Source organism: Oryza brachyantha, chromosome 6 (genome assembly GCF_000231095.2).
Source record: "Oryza brachyantha chromosome 6, ObraRS2, whole genome shotgun sequence".
In the NCBI taxonomy this organism is placed as follows: Eukaryota; Viridiplantae; Streptophyta; class Magnoliopsida; order Poales; family Poaceae; genus Oryza; species Oryza brachyantha.
In genome coordinates this window covers 2,668,777-2,683,924 of record NC_023168.2, presented here as the reverse complement: position 1 = coordinate 2,683,924, position 15,148 = coordinate 2,668,777, and the positions used below count along the sequence as shown (strand labels likewise).

The following is a 15,148-nucleotide window of genomic DNA, read 5'->3' as shown; positions in this document are numbered from 1 at the left end:
TTGGGTTCTTTATCGTACTTTATTTTTTACCCTTTGTTTTTAAATTATTAAGAACATGTATATAATATTTTATCTATAAATTATTTATCATTTGTAAATACGTCGTTTAACTTTTTTTTATATAAAAAGGAAGATGACTCCCCGGATTAGTGACATTTGCCATCCGGATAACAGCATAAACAAATCTGGAGCAAAACCCATTCCGGTGGAGGTGTCATCTGTGCAGCATGATGTGTTCCCTCACACGGATCACTCACACGATCTGCTCAGAATTCAGATCCCTCTCCTGCACTACAGCTAGATCCACTATGGTAGGAGTAAGGATATTCTAAGGTATACATGACTAGATCCAGTAAGTTGCCTCCCTGCATGTTCAAGCTTTGCTCCAATTTGTCCCAACCTATCCCCATATTTGACATATAAAATGCGCAGAGCAGAGGTACTGTCATCACCGACGTGCTGTTTTGCAATGCTGGCAATTAACCGTGTTTAGTTGGAGGTACGTAAAATTTGATCCGAGTTTTAAGTCTTGTATTTAAACTAAACATTTAAGAAATTATGGATGATTGAAATTTTAGAAGTTTAGCTAAATGACTTATGCTAAATAATATATTTTTTAACCCACTGAGTAGTTTATATCTCTATATATACTTGGTGCTAGCCACATAATTGCATTGCATATTTGCATATGGACCAGGTGTTTATTATCATTCATCACTAATAATAGCGTAGGATTTATCTTACTGCGTGGAGAGCTCTGAAGCCATCGTCTGACGGAACATGATTATCATGTTTTTTTTCACTAATTTTAAGTAATCGCAGCAACCACGGCGGACAAGCCGCTGATTTCGTCTGCCCTGGTATGCATGTACCCAAGCAGTTTGCCTCTTTTTTTCTTTCTTCTTTTGGCCGTGTTGTTTCTTTCCGTTGCGGCACTTGCTGCAAAGGCGGCTCTGCCTTGCCTGCCAGACTGCGACGTTTCACTGTTAATACCAGTACCCATTTGTTCCTCACGGACGTTGTATTATTATTACCATTTATTACTTCACGCAGGGGTATATTCTGCCGGAGGGCCGCGTTCACACGCCCAGTATCAGTAACGCACGTGTATAGTATAGAGTAGTTGTCTCCATGTTCACCGAGACGTTACTGTTCAGCTCGGTAAAAGTAAAAAACAAACCAAAAAAACCTGCCTTGTCGCGCGGTGCTGCGGTTGCGTAATTTTTACCACTTTTAAAAAAATATCTATAGATACTAAAATTTAAAATTTACACAGCTTCTGTTTTTTTGGCCGCACGAGGGGATTAATTAAGGAGGATATGGTTGCTTAGGCGGGCCTCGCTTGCTTTGGGTCAGTTTTGGGCACACAGGCTTGTTAAAAATACAGAAATAGAAAAATCGTAAAAATATATAGATTGTCATATTTATATTGTGTTCATGCGTGATCTCAGAACACGCAAGAACTTTAAAACTATCGTTTGAGAGGCATATGAATTTAATGTCTCACCTCATGTTTATTTTTTCATCAAAATTTCTCTGGATACTCCATTCCATACGAAAACCCTTTGTTTCAAACGGTTCAACAGGATTGTTTTTCATGGGATACAAATTCAGTAAAATTCATATGTTTTTATTTGTTTCAAAGGGTTATTTGAGGCCAAATTTTGTTCAAATCAATATATTGTTTGCCTTTCATCTTATAAGCCGTTTACATAATTTCAATTTTAAAATGTAATTTGTAAGTTTATTTTAGGCCTCTTCATCCTAGTTTATATTTCAACATTGAATTTTAAATCAGTAAGGGTGCATACACAAAAGTTTATTTTTGGCGCTGATAAGCCGAAAACCAAATGCTGCGAGTGCGAACCAAAGTAGCCCTCTATTTTTGGGCATTACCTGCTAGTGTTTCAGTGAATTATTCATATTTTCGCAGTGTTCCAAAGCACAAAACACTCTAGGATCTTTAGCAGAGATTAAGACCAAGAAAAGATTTTGGTATCCGTCAGTGAATATGGCAGAATGAAGGTGGGAGTAAGATGAGAAAAAAAAGTGAATGACAATTAATTCATACCACGAATAATATTTGAACAATGCTAAAATGCTTATATTTTAAAACAGACTTCCTCTCTCAAAAAATATAAGAAGTTTTAGAGCTATATATGGGTGCTAAGGAAATTGATGAAATTAAATGGAGGAAAAATGTGTTTGGTCAAGGAAAGGCACGTGCAAAATTTTAGTGGTGTAAATTTGTGATTGGATGAAAGCATAATGTAAGTGTATAAGTTGTTGTATTTTGAGATGAATCTTGCATGCCGGAAGTTGCTATATTTTGCGCTAGAGTATTAGTGTTCAACAATTTTCACATAATCATACTTTCCTCTCCCCTAGCATAATGTCTGTCTTTTCATGCCAAATTGTACTAAATGTTTATTATTCTGGATAAAACACTATAAACTCTGAAGCAGCCTTTGTCAAATCTTCATTGAATCCACAACTCTTGCTCCTCGAGAGAAATGTTCCTAGTGCTCAACCAGCAAGTCCTTGCTCTTGATTCTCCATTTCTCCTGTACCGTGCCGGTTGTAGAAAATGCAGAGTGAGAATTTTGATTAGGTGTTCATGTGTGTGTGATTACCTCCAGTGTGACACCAATGTTAACCAGGAGAGAGCAATCCTGCGCAGTCGGAACACTGTACCATGTGCCATCTCTAAGAATTTGCAGGCCACTGACATCTTTGTCCATGAGAAGAACAAGTGAGAACAAAGAGGTCGGAGTGAGGCTTGAGGCCTAACACAACATCAGGTCTTGGGCAGGGAGAGTAGCGGTTGAATCTTGCAGTAGTGACAGCCTTGTGGCTGAACTGGTTGATGAGGCAATCTTCGTCAAGCTCCAAGAGCTTGTCCAATGCGACGAGGATATTGTTTTTGATCGTCTTGATCTTCAGAGTGTATTCATGCAGAACATCTCTGCAAATATGGCTCAGGTAGTTCAGTGAAACCAAGTCTTTCTTTTTTCTTCATTTTTGGCTGAAACAAGTCTGAAATTCAGCTCACTCAAGACATTTTTCAGAAAGTTGATTCTGAAATCTGAAATTCGCTTGGGAAAGGCACACAAGCAGACGAGTTCTGCTTTGCAAACAGGCAACAGAGAGTATACATCATTGAAATGTTATTACCTGAAAGATTTGGGAATTGGGATGTGTTGGCCAAAAGGCCAGATCTCTATCACCCTCTGGCTCGACCATGAGATGCAACCGATCAGACCAGTCGAGGACCTGATCTTTGGTTGGCACCGGGTCATTTCCACACCCTTGTATCTGAAAATGGTTCCCATCCATCAGATTGCTGAGTTTTTTTCTTCTCTCTAACTGGCTGGTGAAAAAACTCCCTTGCTGCGTTAATCACAGCATCGATCAGAGAGGTCTCAACCCCATGGTCAGAAACCTGGCCACACAGAACATTCATGTCAAAAAGATTAAGGTGCAACCAAGCTAAAACACACAACTTTCAAGTAAAAGCAAGTATAAGTGAATTAATCGTCATTTTTGATCGGCTTAAATTTTTGGACTACCTAAACATTATATGGGTGATTCCTCTCCCCCCCCATCGCACCATTTTTCAGCTATCCAATTACTTCAAGTTTCGTGCAGCACTCTCTTAATCCTACCTCACTCTCTTCTTTCACCTGCCACCGCCACCAACTCCGCTACCACCGCCTCCCTGGCCGGTGCATCGCCTCCTTCTCGTAGAAGGGATCCTCTGACTTACTGCCCTCTAACTTTGAGTAACTGACATATAAAACTAGTGACGTAGACAGAAAATTTTTAGTGGGTAGTCCTGTCTAAAAACTCTAACATCGCAAGTTGATGTGACATAAAAAAAATTAAATATCACAATCACATAAATGGGTACAAATTTAGTTCAAATATGATAGAATACAGAATACAGAAATAACATCGATAATGGATTGAATTAACACGTTCAAAATTTTCAAATACCACAACATAGATAGTTCAAATACAAAAAGTGTTACACATAAATAGGAAATCACAGTGCAAGTATCGCAGCCCATCTTTCGCTTATGTTTATGTTTACGCCTACAAGTCAAAATTTAAATTTTCAACCTTGAACTTACAATTGATTTTGGGTTTTTTTCACCGAAGTTTATTTTTCAACCTAAACTATTAAATTGTTTAGAATGCATATATAAAAGTTTTGTTCACAAATTATTTTCTTTCTTAATAACCTTAACCTTAGCAATTAAAAGATTCTCACTTAACATCCAAAACAGGATAAAAATGTTAATTTTCTTTCTTAATAACCTTAGCAATTAAAAGAGTTAGATCATCTAGTGTTATTGTGTACTCACCATTAAAGATATCAAATATATTTACTATCGGTCCACACATCTACTTTTCTAAAAATTAATCTTATGTCATTTGGATAATAGACCAACCATCGCATATGCTTCGGTAGCATTGATATCAAGATATTTAACATTCTAAAGAACATTTGTGAAAGTAGTTTATTATTTTTTATTATCCAAAAGTCAGTTTAGTTATAACATGTTTTTCATTAAAACTGTCATCACTTTCCCCTTAAAAAAGAATCACCATTTGAAATATTTACTCCATGATGATATAAAAGTTGAATATTACCATAAGTTTTAAAATAATTGATAAGAACAAAAATATCATTATCCAAGACATTATTGAGTAATTTTTACATACAACTTTAGTAAATAATGTCTTAACATGAGATCAAGTGAACTAATATATATGAAAGTGTGTTTTAAAGTCACATAAGCCAAATAATCGAAGTATGCTAGCCAAGATTCATTAAAAGTGAGTAATAGCAATCTAATGACGAGATATAACCTAACATTTCTTTCAAACTTTTTTTTGAGACTGAGTTATTCCATGTGTGATTCATTTTAAACAATAAGTAATCAATTTTCTTTAATATTTCAACCGTATCACTTCTTTTCATAAATAATACTCACCAAGTTGTGCTATAATTACTAGTTGATTTTTATCCTCATGAACAACTTATTGTCCTATGCTAAAATGTCTCATATAAGAATAAATTTTATATATTTTTAGAATAAGACCCTTTCAACAAACTTCACTGAAATCAATCAAATAATAGAACAGAATGAACATGACAATCTAAAAATTAATAATCACTATAGGGAATTTAATAGAATAGGAAAAATAAATCTAACTGAAAATCTAATGAAAAGATGAAATTTAACAGTAGTTTGGCGAGAGTATATCAACTTGTGTAGGAAGACAATTTCATCTGGACTTCCCACAGCTGTAGACTTGGTTGGTTATGGTATTGTCTGAATTTACGGTTATGCTAAAATAACTTACAATAGTCCTAGATGTCACTGAATATTGCAACAGGACATATCTCACAACATTGAGCAGATGGATACAGAGGAATTCAGAGTTGGTATTAAATAATATGATAATGTAATATTCTTTTAAAACATGGCAAAATATGAATTTTAAAAACATATTCATATAAGCATTGCCATATAAAAACTAAATAAATGCACTTGCTTGATTTTTGGCATCATGAGTATGTATTCAAAAACTAATTGATATATAAGAGATTCGCACATGTATTCTACTGTGTATCGTATCTCTACCAGTATGCCAAACATATCAACAAGACTTCTATACGGTGTTAAAATAAGAAGAATTATTCTTAGATGAACAAGATTCTTCTGTTCTGAATGTATATAAGGAGTAGCAAGATTTATCCCATGTAAATCTACATAACAAGTTTGGTTCTGCAGACTTGTAAACAAGCCAAAAAGCAGAGCCACTTCATTAATCATAGAACAAACACTAATTTATTTATAAGGTTTAAACCAGATACACCAAAACACCAAGCCATACAAGAGTAGAAGGCTAACTAGATCCACCAAACCAAAGTAAAAATTAAATCAACTTGAACAACAATAAGATTCACCAAACTAGTAAAAGTTTGTGAGCTTTACTAATAGTAGCATAGTAGCCCGGGTTGAGGCCTTCGACGGTGGCCATCAACTGGTGAATCGACCAATGATGTTGTCGTAAACCAGCAAGCCTTCACGTCAAGCACTGATATAGACGCCAAAAGCACTACCTACAACTTTAACACTCCATTCACCCCAAGTTCACTCCTCTCGTCGCGTTCTATTTCTCCATTTCGTTACCGTGGAAAAGGCACAAATCAAACAAGTATCTTGCCCAAAAGTAAGCAGACGATGATAGAGAACATGATGGATGGGAATACCCTAGCTTGGCCCTCTTAGACTTGTCAGTTAGACTATAGTACATGGTTAGTGCTTTTTAATAATCCCTAAGTGTACGTCTTAATGAAAATTGTGTAAAAAATGGTGTATGAAAATAGTGTTGTATGAATTATTTTTTTAGGTCCAAATGGCATGCGGTACGCAGGAGGATTCTGTATGCACTGCTGGTATGAAAGTGAGGTTATTCTCACTAGTGAATTGCAAACAAAACTAGCATGCGTCGTTGACCTCAAACGGACTTTGATCTGATTATATGTTCACACGGTCAATTGTACAAACACAAATCGTAAAATGGTAAGAACACACATACTTAATATTTACTTATTGAAATATTATTTACTAACAAAGCACTACCAATCCTTCTCTGCTATATCTAGCCGAATGTACCTTCACAAGTATCTTGATGAACCAATTAACGACTTCGGCGTCAATAATTAATTGTGGATCAACTACAATTTACAGCATGAAGCTAGGAGTGTCTACAAAAGGAGGACACTCTTCGTAGAAGCCATCAAGCTCACTATCGGTGCAACTTGTGTATTCAAGTTTTATGAAAAATATAAACAAATGAACCTACTAGTGTATTTTCTTGACTTGACGTGAATTCCTAATGCAATTTGACATATGTATAGAACTATAGCTAAGAATCCCCTTGGTGTTTCTGCCTACTACATGTGTCAGATGCTTCTTATGTGAGCTACATACAACTTATGCAAATGCAGATGTGTGTGTCCTTTGTTCGGATATGTTTTTTTCTATTGAACTACATATTTGGATCATATTGTGAGAAATGATATTTCGTGGGCAATGGTAAATTGTTATTGGACATTCTATCATCAAAGTAAAAAAAAACATTTCACGATTACAAAATTATAATGGCACGTTTGCAAATTTCTCTTTACTAATTCAGTGTATATGAACATAACACAATGTTTGAAATAGAACAATCTCCGATGATTCGTACTGGGCAAGTCGTACAACTAGAATTTATTACAGAACTCAGATAAACACGAAGGTTAGGACAGCTATATTTTAAAACATAAAAATAACTATATTTCGTATCAAAAGTAACTATAAAAATTTGATAATCCATCATATTTTAAACTATAAAAATAACTATATTTTATTGTACAAGACAACTATATTTTAAAATATAAAACATATATACCTATAAAAATCCGATAATCTATCGCCTTTCGTATTCCTTCGAAAAGAACCCAGCCTGCATCAAGTACGGTATTACGCCGGCGCCGCAACTGCGGTTAGCCGTCGCAGACCAGCGTTGGCCGCTGCCCCAGCCACTGCGAGCTTGGAGGCCTCCAACACGTCCACGCGCCCTCCTCCCGTTGCAACACCGATCGATCAAGCAAAGCAAAGCCAACCCAACCCATGCATATGCAGAGGTGGCTCACACCTCACGCTATACGTTTGCGCTCATGCGTATGCGTTAGTTAGCAGTACTGTACCGGATTCTGATCTCATTTTGCTCATCATGCAGCACAAGCACAACGTTGGGTTGCTTATCGTTAGGGCCTTAGGGGCACTGCTGCCCACCGTTCTTCGTTAAAGCCGCAAGTCTCCGCTATCGTTTTCTGCCTTGAAGTCATTCGAACTTTTCTTATTTATATATTTTATTAAAAAATTAATAAAAATATATTTTTGAAAAAAATGCTGTAAAATTATACCCTACCACCTCACTACATTCCCTCCCTTTCACAGTATAAGACTTTCTAGCCTTATCTAGATATATATAGATACTAGTAAATCTAGACATATATATAAATTATATATACTAGCATATTACCCATACATTACAATTGGATTTTATTAAAAAATATTATTAGTATTTTTATTAAAATATAGTTAATAAAAATGGTTTAACATATAAGTCTCAACTTTTTTAAAAAAATAGGAGGGAGTTGGTGGTGAGATGGATGGCAGATTCACCACCACCCACTACCACCATCACTACTCTCTTTCATAGTAGTAGTAGATATTCATCGATTAATAAATTTAAACAAGACTAGAAAGTCTTATAATATGAAATAAATGTAGTAGACGATATATCTGACATGACAAACGTCGGTAGTTGCTCATAGCACAGTTGATAATGGCTGCTTATTTTGTAGCTGACTACATTAAAGCTCTACTAATGGGTGTTTTATGTGAATGTGGTAAGCACAGTTAGCCGTCCATCTAACAACCATTAACGACCATCAACGACCTTTACCACATCATGAGTCCACAAAAGAATATATTCTTTGTTATTTTTTAATATAAAAAATTCGTAGTCAATCCCCATGAGTCCACAAACTATTCGGCCCAACAGGAGAGATTTTATTCTGCAATACGGACCATTTAAGAGGCCCCTTTTTAGTACTACAGGTAAAATATTCTGGCCTAGATTTTACACCGTTTTTGAGCCAAAACCTGGTTTCCATCTTCCAACCACAAACAGGTTGAAATGTTTACTAAAAAAACACACGTTTAAACACACCAGATTTATTCTGTGCTACATCCGTCCTATAATAACTTCGTAATATTTTGACTCTTTGTCTTATTTAAATTTTTTGCAATTAATATTTTTATTGTTACTAGATGATAAAATATAAATAGTATTTTATGCTAGACTAATTTTTTAAAAAAAATTTAATAAATTTTTTAAATAAGATAAATGGTCAAACGTTGGATATGAAGAAACGAAAAATAAAATTATTATGGGACATAGATAGCAGAACACACTGATCATAATATAATGCCATGAACGACACACAATATTAATTAATCTGTGAGTACGTGAAATTGAGGTATCTTGACAGCGTCGATGACCCGTGAGCCTCCGGCGGTCTTGGCGTACAGCCTCGGCCGCCGCTCGCCGTCGACCAGCTCCGGCGCCGGCTGCAGCTCCTTCTCCGGGCCCAGCGCGTAGAACATCACCACCGACACCCGCTCCTTCCCGAAGTTCGTCACCGCCCTGTGCACCGGGCTCTTCAGCAACCCGTTGCTCATTATCTGCGTAGAATTATGTCAGGCTTATTATAGCATTGATGTGCCCAAAATTTAATTTTTTTACATCTCTACAACTCTACGGAAGTTTTTTGGACCTTACCATGCAACCGAGTCTAATCGGCGTATGTAAAACAAAAAAATCATTAGCACATGATTAATTGAGTATTAACTTTTACAAACTTAAAAATTGGTTCTGATTTTTTAAAACAACTTTCATATAAATTTCTTTTTGTAAAAGATATAACGTTTAGTAGTTTAGGAAATGTGCGCATGAAAAAAGAGATAAAAATTACCGTCCTTAGTCAGTTGCGAATGGGACCATTGTAACAAATAGCTAAGAGTTTGTTTGCAGGTTATACGTGATACATCTTGCATCTATATGAAATTCAGATCTATGCAGTACTGCATTACTTGTAAAGCCCATATATTAGTGTGCAGTACTACATAGAATTTCATTTGGCCACCTATATACGTGGTTTGTACGGTATATAACACATAACCAAGGCTGGACGAGATTGGCAGACCTTGTTTTACCTAATATACATGGTACCAGATCTGGCTCCTCCATCCAAATGTCATCTTCTTCCTCAAGCACCGTCATCATCTTGGTTGTTAGCCAACCTATGATGGAGAACTGGCATTGGGAACTACCCTCCGTGGAAGGCTCAAGTGCTTATGGTTTCTCACGGTATACAAATGGCCAGCTACTTGGATGGCACCAAGGAGAGGCCAACCCCAACTAGGGGTAATAAAACTAACTATTTTACCTATAAAATTTAAGAGCCGAGTTCAAAACAGATTAAAAATATAATTATATATAGTTTTAAGCCAAATTTTTTTTATAAATTAAATAAGGTCGTGAAAGAACCCACGAGTCTTGGTCCATTCCCACCTCTACCCCCAATCATCATGGTGACCAATGATGGATTTTTCATGCCCATACAAACATATAGAAATCGATTTTTTTTTACTTTGTAAGAGAACAGATAGTACAGAAGAAGCTAGGGTCAGTTTTGTTGGTTCCGGTGACCAGCTTGGGGATGGTGCAGCAAATATCTTCTTACACCACAAAAAATGAGTTTATACACGATCCAAACCTCATTCATGTGGTGATATTATCAGTGGGGTGTTCAAAATACAGAGGACTATCACAACTACAAATATAAATCCCAAACAATGTCATCACCGAATATATCCATCAGGAAAACAAACATAGCTACGGAATTTAGGAACATCATCTTGGCAATTTTACACCGGTTTTTAAAGCCAAACCCACGCTTCTAATAAGGAAGGTCACAGGTTTCCGTCCCAAAAAACAACAACAGAGCAGATCATTCAAAGGAGTGTAAATCTCGACCCAGAAGCTTGTTTAAAACACACTGTTCCCTCCGTTTCGTATTATAAAAATTTCTGAATTTATCTAAATTCATCAATATACCAATATATATGCTTTCTATATATGTCTAGATTCATTAGCCTACATATAAATTAAATAATACCAAAATATCTTATAATATGAAACAAGTATAATAATTTTTATTGAAGCAAAGCTGAAACCACACGGACCCACGATGATTATTTCCATACGACGAAAAGGTCTCATTCAGATATCCTGACAGTGTCGATGACTCGCGTCCCTCTCGCAAACGTCTCGAAGAGACCGGTGACATAGTCCTTGGTCTTCGTCTTGGCGTACCGCCTTGGCCGCCGCTCGTCGTCGACCAGCTCCGGCGCCGGCTCCAGCTCCTTCTCCGGGTCCAGCGTGTAGAACATCGCCAGCGACACCCGGTCCCTCTCGGCGTTCGTCACCACCCTGTGCACCGGGCTCTTGAACGCCCCGTTGCTCATTATCTGCACTCCCATGAACAGCTTTGTCAGTCAGGCCAATTTGCAATTTATCGCAATGTCGGACATAATCTCAGGGTTCTACAACTTTGTGTTTTGTTGTTGTTCAAGTCCTCATCGAGATCTCACGATCTCAGGCCCTTAGATTTGCTGTTCACGAGACGGTGAAATGAACCATTGTTACTGCATCTACGGTTCATTCCAAAGATTTTTGAAAAAAGAAAAACTAACACGGTTGTTTCACTGACATTGATGATGCAACAACCAACAGACAAATTATATACGCCCTCTGTTTTTTTTTAACTTAACGCCGTTGATTTTTTAACATAAGTTTGATCATTCATCTTATAAATTTTTTAGATATGAGTTAAACGTAGATCTAAAACGTAAAAAAAAAACGGAGGGAGTACCTCAATTCCATCCCCGACGTTGATAAGGAGCGCGTTGGGGACGATGGGCACGTCGTACCAGACGCCCTGCCTGAGCACCTGAAGCCCACTGACGCTGTCGTCCATGGAGGCGACGGTGATCACCGACGCATCCGAGTGCGGCTTCAGGCCCAGCACCTGCTCCGGCCTCGGGCAGCGAGGGTAGTAATTGAACCTCGCGTAGGTCATGGCGTTCTCGTCCAGCATGCCGGCGAAGTACCCCTCCTGCAACCCCAGCAGGCCGGCCATCTTGGCGAGCACCAGGCCGGCGATCTCCCTGCACCTGACAGTGTGCTCGCGCACAACATCTCTGACCAAAAAGAAACACGAAAAGTTCAGACAACACTGCACGTACGTCTGCACTGACAGAGACTTGAACCAAATTCGACAGGTGCCTGAACGAAGGAGGCTGCGTTGGCCAGAGGCTGTGGGCTATCCGGGACTCGGGCTCGACGATGAGGTAGAACCTGTCGCACCAGTCCAAGATCTGTTCCTCTGACACGACCATGTCGTCGCCGTAGCCTTCGATCCTGAACTCCTTGCCGTTCACCAGGTTGGAGTACTTCTGCTTCTCCTCCAGCGGGAGCTCGTAGAATCCTCTCGTCACATTGATCACCTCGCCAAGAAAGCTCGGATCAATGCCATGTCCAACAGCCTGGAGAAAATTTACACGATTATTCAGAGATCAATCAAGTTTCAGTAATCAATCATCCTGCAGCTTGTAGCATGAGAGATCAAAGTGTTTTTTACCAGGAAGAGGCCCCAGTCCTCCACGGCGGAGCGCAGCCTGGCGAGCTCGCCGGCGCGGTCCTCGTCGTCGGAGGCGGACAGGCGGCTGAGGTCGACGATGGGGACAGGCTCAGGCATGCCGGAGACGGCGGCGACGGAGGGGCGGTCTTGCTCGCGGACCACGTACTGGCTCGGCGGCTCATGCACCTCGCCGGCGAGCTCCTGCACAATCGGTGGTATCTTGACAATCTTCCATTGGTGGCCGTCGGCCATGGTTGTCTGAAGCTCTGGATGCTCGCTGTTTCTCTTGCTCAGGTGATTCCTGGACTGCCGGCTTCGTGGTAGCTGTTTCTGCTCAGTTTTATGGCCATGGATGGTGACAGAATGCAATTGGTCAAGTTTTTGTCAAGATGAAAGATTTTCGTGTGCACAAGTTGGTCTTTGATCGATGCTCATAGGTAGGGGTAGGGGTTAAGTGCGTACGGTCTTAACGGAGAGTGTGGGTGAATATGTTATGAGCGTCTGTGTTGCACTGTGTTCTCTTAAAAAAGAGTTGGTAGTTGATCTTCATATCACTGTCAGATCTAATTCATCTAATTCATATATACAGCCAATTCATATAATAGTTACCTACAAAACATTAATACATAATTTCACATATCATACACACATGTCTTAAAATCCGTGCTAAAGCTAGCTATAAATTAATAGGTTTTGACTTATAGTCTATAATTGTAACTGCTCTTAGCAGCCCACATGGCCCCGGTACCAGCTAGTGCAAATCTTTTCCGCACTCCGAAAAGATCATCGTCTTCAAGCTGATCAGATAAGGACTGGGGTCAAGAGTGATGAATTATTTCCTTTTTTCTTACAAAAAATTATAATGATACACAGATATATATATGTAGTACTTTAAACTGGAACAGTTATGGTGATGAATCTGTGTTCCTATGTTCTAAGAATTTTACTCTGTTTCATGTGTATGTATATATATATATATATATATATATATATATATATTCCAGAGATATATAACCTGTGCATAATAACTTAACATCTTGAGATACATATTAAGACCGTGTTCTTGGTTAGGGTAGGCACAAAAAATGTAGTAGAGATAACATATCATTAATTAATTATTAGCTACAAAAATTTTAAAAATTGATTGATATGATTTTTTAAATTAACTTTTTTATAGAAAATTTTCGCTAAAAATACACCGTTTAACAATTTAGGATATGTCATACGTGCGCACGAAGAAAGTCATGTTTCCTTTTTATTTGAGAGCGGCTTACTTAGCATAAAAAGTCTATGGCAATCTTGTTTCCTTCTCATTTGAAAATGCCAAGGCGGCATACTTTACAACAAACTCGATGAAAATCATGCTTCTTTCCAATTTGAAAATGGCATACACCACATCAAAATCTATTAAATGCATGGAACCCTAATACCGCACTTACCAAGAAAGAATTTTGCGTAGTAATCCCAATAAAACTTTCCTCCAAAGGCTTGCAAGTAAAAATAAAATAAAATAAAATAACCCTCAATTCACCTTCTTCCTGTCTCTGCTCATCCCCGCCGGCGGCTGCGAGATGGAATCGATTGCTCGCCGGCGCCGCTGCCTCCGCAGTCGCACGCCGCGCGGCTCCTCCGGGCTCCATCTCATTCGCCGGCACCGTCCGTGCCTCCGACGTATCCCCCGCGCCGCGAGCACAAACCTCCGCAGCTTCATTGCCTTCGCTCGGCCTGTCGGCCACCGTCGAAGTTCTTCTCCACCTCCGACGCCGACGCCGCCGCCGCCGCTAGCGCCGGTGGAGTGGTAGCCCATTTGCAGCTAGACTTGCGGATGGGCTTAAATGGGCCGTCTAGTCAATGCACGGCCCATGATAAGATGGACCTTTTCGAGGATTTATTTTTTTATTTTCATAATTTTATAACAAATATATTCCTAAGATAGGTATGGGATATTTGAGGTATTCGGATAAAAGATGGATATGTAGATTTTTGGAATTCTAACACGAGGGTTTTGACTTTTGAGTAGAGATTCAGTGTGGAAACTTAGGATAGGATTTGAATGGAAAAAATTCAAATAAAAGATATTGGCATTTCTGGACATTGGTATAATTTGATTAGAAATATTTATAGAATTTCGTGGGAAGGATCCGACAATGGATAATCGTGAAAGAATTGAGATTAGTGGAGACTTCGGGGTTGATGGTGGGGATCGGAAAAACAAAAGAAGAAAGAGGAGGGTTTTAAGAGGCTCCAATCCGACGAAAACAAAAGCGACAACTTAAAAATATTTTTGAATTTTTACCCTAAAAATTTTAATATGTTACAGTAATTAAGGTTCATCAGTTAAATAGTGTAGAACCCACGCTTTATCGATGGAATAAAACAAGTTATCCAATAATATACTAGTCCATCCGTCTCAAAATAATTCTATTTTTCACTCATCCCGTACCTATTAATACAAAAATTAACGAAAAATACCCTCTGCTTTATCAAATCTCACTAGAATTATCTCCTACTTTATATATTTGTAATGTATTTATTCCATGGTTTCACAAACTCCAATAAATAATTACATAAAATAAACTTATTTTGAGATAAACTGGAATGACTAAAAGTAACCTTATTTCGTGAGTACCATAGCATAGAAACACGCTAAAAAAAATGGATTGACTCTACTTTATCATTCCCGGCTCCGGTGAGCCCAGAAGAATTCGTCTCTACACAAGTTAGAATTCTCCATCGATCGATCCCGAGGAAGCTAGATCCATATCGCCATTGATTGATTGCTCCATGATGACACACAACATCGTCGTCTCT

At 38.3% G+C, this 15,148-nt stretch overlaps 1 protein-coding gene and 1 pseudogene across 1 annotated transcript; both read right to left on the bottom strand.

The window, feature by feature from the left end:
* Window positions 1–2,615: 2,615 nt before the first annotated feature.
* On the bottom strand, window positions 2,616–9,918 carry LOC102716139 (annotated as a pseudogene).
* Window positions 9,919–10,781: 863 nt separating this feature from the next.
* Window positions 10,782–14,155, bottom strand: LOC102720713 (protein SRG1-like). Its single transcript, XM_040525220.1, has 5 exons — window positions 13,869–14,155; window positions 12,338–12,667; window positions 11,983–12,242; window positions 11,570–11,897; window positions 10,782–11,165 (listed from the first exon to the last, which is right to left on the bottom strand). Exons 1-5 carry the CDS (start codon window positions 14,142–14,144, stop codon window positions 10,914–10,916), a joined length of 1,446 nt encoding a protein of 481 aa, XP_040381154.1. The 5' UTR covers window positions 14,145–14,155; the 3' UTR covers window positions 10,782–10,913.
* Between the last annotated feature and the right edge of the window lie 993 nt (window positions 14,156–15,148).

What these genes read in the sequence shown, in the direction of transcription:
- LOC102720713 (XM_040525220.1), bottom strand. Translation starts at nt 14,144, where the DNA reads ATGGGCTACCACTCCACCGGCGCTAGCGGCGGCGGCGGCGTCGGCGTC. An exon ending in AGGACTGGGGCCTCTTCCTG is followed by an intron (nt 12,243 to 12,337) that starts GTAAAAAACACT and finishes AATTTTCTCCAG; the next exon opens with GCTGTTGGACATGGCATTGA. An exon ending in ACGTCGGGGATGGAATTGAG is followed by an intron (nt 11,166 to 11,569) that starts GTACTCCCTCCG and finishes ATGGGAGTGCAG; the next exon opens with ATAATGAGCAACGGGGCGTT.